Source organism: Sebastes fasciatus, chromosome 3 (genome assembly GCF_043250625.1).
Source record: "Sebastes fasciatus isolate fSebFas1 chromosome 3, fSebFas1.pri, whole genome shotgun sequence".
Classification (NCBI taxonomy): domain Eukaryota; kingdom Metazoa; phylum Chordata; class Actinopteri; order Perciformes; family Sebastidae; genus Sebastes; species Sebastes fasciatus.
In genome coordinates, this window is record NC_133797.1 from 20,429,072 (window position 1) to 20,440,785 (window position 11,714).

Below are 11,714 nucleotides of genomic sequence, written 5' to 3' on the forward strand. Positions count from 1 at the left end.
GTTTATAAAACTGGTTCACCTGCTGGAGACCTCAGACTGTCATGTAGGGTGAGGACTAGGGCTGTCCTCAACCAAAGAAGTTCTTAGTAGACTAACGCTTATGTTGACCATCAATTGATTTAATCAACAGATCTGTGAAACTGAGAATCACACAAAAGCACCACTTTAAATCTTGTGTCGGAAAATGTGCTCATAAGTTTCTTGGAAATAAGTAATTCAGCATGGAAAAAGCATAAAAAACGACTAATCGACTACAGAAATCTTAGTAGACTAAGACCAAAATGATGATTAGTCGACTAATTGACAAAGTGTCGGCAGCCCTAGTGAGGACATCTCTCTCTTTTAACTCTGCAGATGCAGCATATGAGCATATCTGAGTCACGTAGATGCCACCTGTTGTTGCTCAGGTACTTAGTTAGCATTAGCCACCGAGGGTAGTTAAGCTTAGACAGCTTAGTTCAGTGAGTGACCCAGTATAAGAGGTAGCTATACTGTAAACGAAAGGAAGAGGAGGGGATAAACAACGTCCACCACTGCCCAACTGTGTCTACTGCAATAGTCAGGATGAGGAACTGGTATTGTACCTACACATGCATACGTTTTGTGCCATTTTCATGTTTTTAGTGTCTGTTGTAAGAGCTACCTTTGATAAACCAATTTTTTTTAGTATCATTGTTGTTATTTAACATTTTATGTGTCTCTTCATTTTTTCATTATAAAAGGCCTTTAAAGAAACCCCAGGTGGATCTATTATTGTTAGATCCACCAGGAAGTAAAACTTCAGTGTAAGATCATTTAATTCTGTTCAATTCAATTCAACTTTATTAGTACACAAAGGCAATTTGATTTTGGGCATGAGTAAAAACAGACAGGAAACAGGCATATGCACAGACAGACAATTACAGGCAAAAGAGCCGTTTGGGACTTTGTTTGAGCTGATAGTACAGTTGCATTTTAAAAAGTAATGAAAGTCATATTAAAAAATTAAATAAATAAAGATAAAAATAAATAATGAATAGATGTCAACAGCAGACCATCAAACACTGCTGCTAGTTAACTGCTGTGATATAAGTCAGAACCAACGACCCTTTCTGTAATGTGTAAATATAGACTCTCATAATCACCTATGCTGACCTGTTCTGAGAGATTACTGGAAGGTGTGGACGAGGCCTTATGCAACCTGACAACCAGCTCCACGTTTCACATTAAAGGCCTCATGTAACGAGTAAAGTCAAAACACTCTCAGCCCCACACACACAAAACACCTTTTGCATCTTAACTTCTATTTAAAATATAAAAATGTGAAATTATTGGTTATCTTATCAGTATTGGCCATGAGAAGCAGGTAATAATCGGTTTTCGGACTTTAACACTTTGAACTCTTTTTGGGGGAAGCCAGTTAAATCACAGTCACCCTACTGGAGAAATGTTTCAGAGTACATTCAATGATTTAAACAAAATCAGAAGACAGTTAGGGGAATATGGTGCTGGAAAAATACATTATTTATCTATGATGCCTGCAAGCTATGGTATTAGCTAGATTTTCAAGCGGTGGATGTTAGTGGTGCTCTTTGGGTCATCATCCCTTAAAATGAAGCAATATCTACTTGCGACTTGCAAACGTTTATTTATTTATTTAAAAAACATGAATATTTGTTCTAGACACATGTTCTTTTGCAGTTAACCGTTTTTGTGACCCCTCAGATTTAACCCGTAACCCCTTCGCAGGGGTCCTGATCCCCAGGTTGGGAACCACTGCTTTATAGTTACGTCGAGACAGCATTTGGACAGACATCGTCTTGATTTAAATGGGGTTAAAGTAAGTTTAACATCGGGGTGACAAAGTGAGATTGATGCTCTAAAAGTGAAAAGAGCCAGGGTCACTGCTTTACTAAAATGTTGTGGGCTGCAGTTCAAAGGTGTTAATGACATAAATCATGTCAGGTTTGCCAAAGTACAGTTATGTAACACTAACTGTTTGTTACTTTAAATAGTACAGTATGTTTTACTCAGTATTAGCCTATGTATTTTTATGGCACCAGGAGCTAAAGAAAGTTACACAGTCCACTGTGAGCTGGAGCAAAACAACTAAGAGGATTATTGTGATCTTTTCCTCTGTTTGCACCAGACACTTCATTAGGGGCTTCCTACAAGAAATAATTTTTTAAGTTCAGCTAAAGAGAGATAGAGACTGCCACAATTATTTTCATTATCGATTAATCTGCCCATTATTTCCTTGATTAATTGACTGATTGTTTGGTATATAAAATATCATAAAATATATATTTAATTTACTATCTTAAGTATAAGAATATCAGCAAATATTTGAGAGGCAGGAGGCAGTGTTTTTTGTCATTTTTGCTAAAAAGAAATTACAATTAATTGATCTTCAAAATTGTTGCTCATCAATTTTCTGTCGATTGAATTATCAATTAATCAATGTGTCTCGTTTCAGGTCTACAAGAGACGCCCAAAGTACATGCTGTCCAGTCTCCAATCAAGAACAATAAAAAGTGCCTGAAAGATGAACGGCAGCTGCAATGTAAGATGCAGATGTGCAAAGTGGATGTTAAACTGGATTTTTTGGAGGGACTAATTCCTCCCTTGCCAGCACACATATCCTTATCATACAACTAATTTGGCTTTCTCTGATTTAAGACATTTGCTTCCTGATAAACAACCTGTTTTTTTTCAACCAATCACAGTAATTAAAGCAAACAGACAAGTACCAGGACTATGACCCACTTTCAGTATGTGTGTGTATGTGTGCATGCCCGTACGTGCTTGCACATTTGTGTGTGTGTGTGTGTGTGTGTGTGTGTGTGTGTGTGTGACAATGCCATCTGTAGCAGTGGTAGCTGTGCAGTGTTAGCATTAGCCCCGTGGATGCTAATCCTCTAATCTACCCTGTGTATCAGAGGGATAAGACACGGCCTCCTCGCACAGTGAAAGAGTCCGAAATGCTTCTACATCATAAAAACAACCGTCACACAGATCCGTAAATGTAGATGAGCGAGTAAGGAGAAGGAATAGTTCGACCTTAAACAATCCAGTTGATCTGACAAAATCAATCAATCAATACCTTTGCTCAATCTCCCTGACATCGATTGGATCTTTCTCCACATTAACCTCAACTCAACCTTAGAACCGGTCACCTCTGCGACAGCTAATTATAACCCAATTGGAAGCTATTATAAGCTAATTGGACAGCAGCACTACGGGAAGCACTATTTGAAGCAAGACTGGTATCAATATAACACTGTACTGTACCACCAAGGAAAAATCTGTATTTTCTAAAAGTATACTGAAATGAGACGAGCTTGCAACCCACATTTGCAGAGGAACAAACATTGACAGTAAAACCACAAGCAATATTTCATTGATCAGCAAATTGTGTTTATGTTGCAATGTTCCAACTTCATGCTCAGTAGTAGGGCTGCACAATTAATTGAATATTAATTGCAATTTTGGCTTCTCACAATTAAATGAACATGATTGCCTGCGATATTGACGTTTAAAATGTGCGTTCTGCTCATAGAAAACACCGCAGCATATGAAATCAAGTGCTTCCTGAATTAACAGCCAGCCACCAGCCGGTGATCGAGGTGTTTTGACTTCACTTTTGGGTATAGATATTATCGATACAACCAATGTGTTTATGATTAAATTAAGAGCATAAAATTGTTTATCTAGCTCTTATTGTTGCCAATTTTGCTCTCAAAGTGCAACAGATTGAAGCGTTTAACTTTTAAATGTAACTAACAAAGGGGTAGGGTGAATATTCCTATCTTTTTTCATATTGCAATATATATACAGTATATAGCAGAAATAAATATTGCAATATCAGCTTTTTCCAACATTGTGCAGCTCTATTTTGTACATTAGCAGGAATGTAGCACAGCATGGAAGTGAAAATATTGATCAAAATAATCATGATATCAATATTGATCAAAATAATCCTGATAATCATTTTGGACATAATTGTGCAGCCATACTCAGTAGCCCTTTTGTACAGTTTAATGTAGCACGTTAGCTTGCCAATATTGTATATATTATGTGTACATAATAGCTGGACAATATGTCCAAAACCTGTTTCCTGTGTAAGTTAATGTTATACTGTTCTTTGTGCTGTTTTTGGTATAGTAAAGGACTTGATTCTATGACTGTATATTTTCAACCTCACCTTCACAGAATGAGAAACTGTGTGGACCAAACCCAAGAAATTAGCCTACTATTGTCCATAACTCATATACAGACCCTAGAGATACTAATAAGACTAGTATAAATGCTGAATATACTTTATAAACGACTACACTACAACACCAAGCCATACCAGTGAGTTAACTAGTCCTGTTCTTCAGGCAACTCAGTGTAAGCAGTATGAACATACATGAGTTAACAGCTTGTGTTATCTCATAAAGCTGGAAAAGAGGGAAAAATATTTGTCATATTTGTCTTTTACTCATAAAAGTACATACACAGCTGTGCTCCATATAGAGCAGGGCTGCCTAAAGCGGGGCCCGTGGGCTGAAATTGGCCAGGCATAAGGATTGATTTGGCCCACCAGATGTTTCCAGCGGGGGAAAAAATAATTAAGTAAGGGATAATGTACAGCGAGCCAGTCAGTGTTGTGAAAGAATCCCCGACAGGGCGATGCTGCACAACAATGACCCACTAGCTGTACATTATCCCGCTTATTACACGGCTACTTACTTAAAAAATCTATATTTTGACACAAAAACGGTCCGCCAGAGTCCGATATCAGAGCTGCGCCCACAGCAACGATCTGTTATACATAGCAACGGTCTGTAATACAGAAATTACAGACTGCAGAACGCTGCGATTGACCAATCAGAATCGAGTATTCAACACAGCCGTGTAATAAAAAATAATAATAATATAAATTGCTGTTCATGCTGTTTTATTTTTTTGTGAGGTAAAAATTCTCTTCAGTTTAAATATGTAAAGAGTGGCACAAGGACAAAAAGCATTAAAAAAAATGAAAGCTGCAGTTGGTAGATATGGAGCAAATATGATTACAAAAAATATTTTAATAAAAACGGTCACTATATCCTGACAGTAGTGCATGAGACGGGTAATCTGAAAAAATCATGTTCCTCTGTGTCCTCCGGAGACCGGAGGAAAACACGCAGTCAGAGCTGATCTGGATTCTGCTGTCTACGAGCAACTGTCAATCACTTGTGAACTCCGATCAAACGGTCAAACTAGGCAGCACTGATCAAATATGAACAATATATATTCAATATATATTAAATATTCAATCAATATATTACTGTAATGCCTATTTCTCGACTTAAATGTTTTCAGAAACATCTTGTAGTGTACTGTTAAGCTGTAAAATGAGAAAGTTTGTGACCTGGCAGCCACGTTGAGAACAGTTGAAGAAATACCGAGCCCCGCCCACCAGCTGGAGCACAGCCAATAGGAACACTCTCTCTCTGAAATGACCTGTGATTGGCCAAAGTCTCCTGTCACGGGCTAGATCTTTTAAAGCCTGAAAACAGAGCCATGAGGAGGTGCAGAAGTCTAGTTTTCTCTCAGAGCACTTGAATTACAATATGCTGAAAGGTTATTATGGAATTTTTGCCCAATGATGACAAAATAGTTCTGCCTACTGAAGCATTAAGGGACCTTGGGATCCTAGTACTATTTTGCATCTTAACAATACAATGAAATACAAGTTTGCGTGGCCAAAACCTGGTATAAAGTGAAGAGAAAGAAAACAAAAAATGTGACCCTGGCTACAATTTGGGGGTAGTATAAAAAAAATGTTGTAAAGAGCTATTGATAATGATAATAAATGTTAATAAAGAGGAATAAACCAAACCAAATAATTTATTCAGAGTTTATTATTTCATATTCTTACGTGTGCCAAAGGCTGTACGATGACATAAATATCAGACTTTGTTTAAAACTGTCTTAGCAAACATTTAGGTTTTGCTTCACTCTGTTGCTGCCAAGTTCGTTAAGTGAATGATGTTGGTTTACGGTCAGCTGAACCTGCCAAACCTCATGGCTTAAGTAATGCAGGTGTAAACAGTGTGATAATGAACCAAGAGGCACGTATGTGCATTGTGTTTGATGTGTGTGAGCAACATGCATGATTTTGGGCATAGTTACAGTATGATCTGTGATGTGGGAGTGTGTGACACTGACATGACATCCAGGTGGTCTCTACCTGTGCGTGTGTATGACAGTAATTCATACTGGAAAGTCCCTGGCAGTAGCAGCATATGGTCCAGTGGATTATGGTATTATGCGGTGATGCAGGTGACTGAGAAAGCCTCCTCTAATCGCTGATCTGCTAATTGATTACCCAGCCAGCAGCACTAACCCTGGACACCAAAATGGCAGCAACTTAAAACTTTCAATCCTATTGCACTATGTCATCCTCCAACGTGACCACTCATAGTTGTATACGGCACAAACAAACCACTTTAAGTTGGTTGTAGCTCTGTTTAGCCATCACTGGATTGTACGACACCAAGCGGCCAAGAGAGCAACATTCCCTATTGATCAAGTGACAGACCCTAATCACCTTTTAATCACCTCAATAATGTTAATCATTTACAGCTATAGATCCAATTAATCTGCTCATAACATTGGTTTATGACCTCAATAATCACACCTCATCAATGCATGCAGTCGCTCCGTACATGTGCTCTTTTGACCCAGTAGCATTTTATGAAGGAGTGTTTTTCTGAAGTCATGCGTTGAATCAGCCATGATATGGCACAGATTTACACTCGGAGAGAGAATACAGATACAGCGGCGTGCCAATAATTCCTGCAACAGCCATCTCGCTGAGGTTTTCAGTGTCTTTTGGACTTTGTTTGTTTTGTTTGTTTAGATTATGACGTAAAACAAGTCAGTCAGAGTCTGTGATGCTACAGAGACAGGTCAGTGGCTTCCAACCTTTATGACTTGTGACACCTCAACACAGGTTATGGCTTGGCAAGTTTAAGTCCAAAGAGTTAGTTTTCCTTCTCAGATTTTTGAGACCTAAAGATGTGTAAATATCCAGTATTTTACCAATATTTTTGCATATTCTATGTAGGGTATATATTTATTTTTCTATGTATACTGAGCATCCTCGGCACAAAAGTAGTTCTGCTTTATCTTATCTTACTTTATTTTACCACTAACTTAATTATGACTCTATCTAAATTATTTTGGGTCTCAAATTTTGGTTAATGGCCATCCAAAAACAGTTATGTGGCCAATAGAAAACATTTGCAGTGACAATAAAGCTAAAATTCTTAATCAGGTCACTAAATCAGAGGGGGTCACATAATTTAGTGTAACACCTGTTATACAGCCACAGGAACACACATAATTTACATTAGGTTATTTAATAGTAATTTTAGCTATATGTGTTTATCCAGAATAAGGAGCCAAAGTAAAGCCCTGACTGTTCTCCTGTGTCCTCGCGTGAGTGGGATAAGAGCCCGAGTGAAGATGGAGGAGTATGGGTGAAGATGGAGGACCATCGGTGAAGATGGAGGAATATGAAGATGGAGGAATATGAGTGAAGATGGCGGAATATGGGTGAAGATGGAGGAGTATGGGTGAAGATGGAGGAGTATGGGTGCAAAGGAGGAGTATGGGTGAAGATGGATGAGTATGGGTGAAGATGGAGGAGCATGGGTGAAGATGGAGGAATATGGGTGGGGAGCATGGATGTATGGGTGAAGATGGAGGAGTATGGGTGGGGAACATGGATGTATGGGTGGGGAACATGGATGTATTGGTGGGGAACATGGATGTATGGGTGAAGATGGATGTATGGGTGGAGAACATGGATGTATATGGGTGGGGAACATGGATGTATGGGTGAAGATGGATGTATGGGTGGAGAACATGGATGTATATGGGTGGGGAACATGGATGTATGGGTGGGGAACATGGATGTATGGGTGAAGATGAAGGAGTATGGGTGGGGAACATGGATGTATGGGTGAAGATGGAGGAGTCTGGGTGAAGATTGAGGAGTCTGGTTGAAGATGGAGGAGTATGGGTGAAGATGGAGGAGTTTGGGTGAAGATGGAGGACTATGGGTGGGGATGGAGGAGTATGGGTGATGATGGAGGAGTATGGGTGAAGATGGAGGACTATGGGTGTAGATGGAGGAGTATGGGTGAAGATGGAGGAATATGGGTGAAGATGGAAGAATATGGGTGAAGATGGAGGAGTATGGGTGATGATGGAGGAGTATGGGTGAAGATGGAGGACTATGGGTGTAGATGGAGGAGTATGGGTGATGATGGAGGAGTATGGGTGAAGATGGAGGAATATGGGTGAAGATGGAGGACTATGGGTGATGATGGAGGAGTATGGGTGATGATGGAGGAGTATGGGTGAAGATGGAGGACTATGGGTGTAGATGGAGGAGTATGGGTGATGATGGAGGAGTATGGGTGTAGATGGAGGAGTATGGGTGTAGATGGAGGAGTATGGGTGATGATGGAGGAGTATGGGTGATGATGGAGGACTATGGGTGTAGATGGAGGAGTATGGGTGATGATGGAGGAATATGGGTGATGATAGAGGACTATGGGTGGGGATGGAGGAGTATGGGTGTAGATGGAGGAGTATGGGTGTAGATGGAGGAGTATGGGTGAAGATGGAGGAGTATGGGTGAAGATGGAGGAGTATGGGTGATGATGGAGGACTATGGGTGTAGATGGAGGAGTATGGGTGATGATGGAGGAGTATGGGTGAAGATGGAGGACTATGGGTGTAGATGGAGGAGTATGGGTGATGATGGAGGAGTATGGGTGAAGATGGAGGATATGATCTCACCTTTGGGGAAGGGGTGCGGTTGAATAACGTAGAGAAACGCGTGGACCATGTGGAAGAGGATGCCTATGGGTCCTGGCTCGTAGTAAGCGTGGGTGTCATAAACCGCCGCCGGTACAAACCCAAAATCCAACGGCTCCACCGGTGGAGGGGACCGCTGTCTGCGGGAGTCCAGCCGGGCCTCTACCGGGGGGGTCCAGTCACTCTCCTCCGGCTGCTGCTGCTCTCCGCTGGTGGACCCCCAGCAGAGCAGCAGGACCAGCCACCTGCTCCACAACATGGCTCTGACAAGTCCACTAAAAGAAGAGTTAAAGCCCCGGTGAGTCTAGAGAGGAGACGGTCTGGTGACGGTGAGAGGACACCTGTCTGTCTCTCTCGGTGGTTTATCCCAACAGCTCACTAACAAACCGTCTAACGGTTAAAACTTTCAAACTTAACATCCAACGGTCGAGGTTCGAGCAGCCGTTAGAGCAGCCGTTAACTCCTGGTTTCTCGGTAACGGCTCAACGCAGACATGTTCCCGGAGGTCTTCGTGCTCGTTATCCCGGTTGTCCCGGTGTCCTGTCCTCACTCTCACCGGACGGACGAGTAGCCTAATCCCGCGTGCACGCAAAGCCCAAAGAACGCTCGTGCTCGCCGGGTGCTTCTGTGGCGCGCGACACACTGCGCGCGGGGACCAATCACCTGCTGTCATCTGTTACAGCTACAAGCAGTGGTGGAAAGTAATCAAGTACATTTACTCAAGTACTGGACTTCACTACAGTTTTGTACTTTACTTGAGTATTTCTATTTTTCTGCTACTTTAATACATCTACTCCACTGCATTTCAGAGTCAAATATTATACGTTTTACTATATATATATTATATATATATATATATATATAATATATATATATAATATATTTATTATATATAACATATATATACTTTAATACATCTACTCCACTGCAATTCAGAGTCAAATATTATACTTTTTACTCCACTAGGCCTAGATAGATAGCAATATTAAAGTGATGTATACATTATTGCATTAATATTCACATTCCAATCATATAATATGGCCTACATTATTCTGAAATGAGCTAAAATTAGTACTTTTACTTTACTAAAAATTTAAATGCATGACTTTTACTTGTGACTCAGTATTTTTTACATCACTGTAAAGGTTATAAACAGTCAACCTTATTTAACCACCAGATTAAGTCACTGTACAATACATCAACATGCACCCGTTCTATATCAACCATTTCATTTAAATTAGAGCTTTAACGATTAATCGATTAATTGTCAAATATTAAATTAATCACCAACGATTTTGATTATCGATTAATCAGTTTGCGTAATTAAAACAAAAAATAAAAAGTCTAAATTCTATGATTCCAGCTTCTAAAATGTGAATATTTTCTGGTTTCTTTACTCCTCTATGACAGTAAACTGAATATCTTTGAGTTGTGGGCAAAACAAGACATTTGACGAAGGTCATCTTTGGCTTTGGGAAACACACATTGTTCACCATTTTCTGACATTTTATAGACCAAACAAGTAATGGATTAATCAAGAAAATAATCGACAATGAAAATAATTGTTATGCAGCTAACTTAAATTCATGGTTTCTACATAATATTGTTTATCACATACTTTCTTTTTTATACCGTCACTGTCATGTATTTTGAGACACAGTAATTGACTCCAATGATGACACACTATCATTTGTGAATAGGGCCGGCCTATAATGTTTATACAGCCAAGAGTTGAAGTGTGTCTGTGTTTTTACACCTGAGCAGTAGAGGTCAGATAGCGTTATGCCGTCTGTTTATGAGAGAATCCAACTATTTACATAATCTCAGTGGGTCTCTCGTATGAACGTGAGGCAGGTCATTGACTCTACACTGTGGTCACTGAGCAGCTGACCTTCAGCTCTGAGGTTGATCAGATAGACGGTCAAGGCTAGTGAAATTTCGGCGAGCACACAGGGCTTGAGTTCAAAAAAGGGAAAACCCAAAGTTCAGTTAAAAAGTAACATTATAGCCGGTTTAAGTCTTTGATGTGTCAGCGGTCTCTTTCATCCTCGCATGCTCACACACTTTACGATATACACTATGGAAGTTTACTACACTGTCTAAGTGTCTAAGTCTACTACACTGGTTAAATGTAAATGTGAAGTATGTTGACGTAATCAGGAAAACACAAGTCACGTATCCAGAAGCAGATAATTTATCAGTGTTGGACCCTGAAAAAAAAAAAAAAGTCCCCCTGTGTGTGTGAATGACTGTGATGACAGACACCCCCTCCAAATGCCCATTCAGGGGGAACAGTGGACTGCAGTGTTTGCCCTGTGAACAGAGCCGGCACTGACTACTTTCAGTGAAACACCCGCCACTGTTCCCGTCACACAATCACACAACACATCACACGAGAAAGGGTTACAAAACAAAATCCTGTTTTATTCTCCTTCTACCACGTAGGAGATTTGTTACATAGATGGGTTGTACATGAAAAATAAAAAAACAACGAAATATTCGGTTCATACATATAGTATGTCTTTAGGAAGTGAGATCCATCCATGCACTGCAAATGATCTCTCACACACACACGCACGCACATCGCTCTGTTGTAATGCATACACATTTTTAATCCTTTGCTCACAAGACTGCAGGTATTGACTGTCCTTCCTATAGTAAGGTTGGACTTTGCCTGTGTTTGTGCCCCTCATGTAGTACCCTCATCTTTTTTTTCTGAACAACAAATACTTGTCAATCTTTGAAAACCCCAGAGTACTAGTGATAAACAGTGTGGGATTCTTTGTTTGCCTCCCAGTCAAGGGTTTTTCCTTCTACACGCCTGTTATGAACAATTTATGTTGTGCAATGCCTATTTAATTTCCCAAGTTGCA

At 40.0% G+C, this 11,714-nt stretch overlaps 1 protein-coding gene across 10 annotated transcripts in view; it reads right to left on the reverse strand.

The window, feature by feature from the left end:
- prom1b (prominin 1 b) overlaps nt 1–9,449 on the reverse strand; it is a 33,216-nt gene extending 23,767 nt beyond the window's left edge. For 7 of the 10 annotated variants that reach the window (XM_074629492.1, XM_074629487.1, XM_074629486.1 and 4 more), the window contains exon 1: nt 8,824–9,448. In XM_074629492.1, the coding sequence (XP_074485593.1) occupies nt 8,824–9,100 (277 nt within the window). In that variant the 5' untranslated portion in view covers nt 9,101–9,448. Of the gene's footprint in view, nt 1–8,823 lie in introns of all 10 variants that reach the window. The other 3 variants (XM_074629484.1, XM_074629483.1, XM_074629482.1) reach the window with 1 other exon arrangement.
- Nucleotides 9,450–11,714: the final 2,265 nt, after the last annotated feature.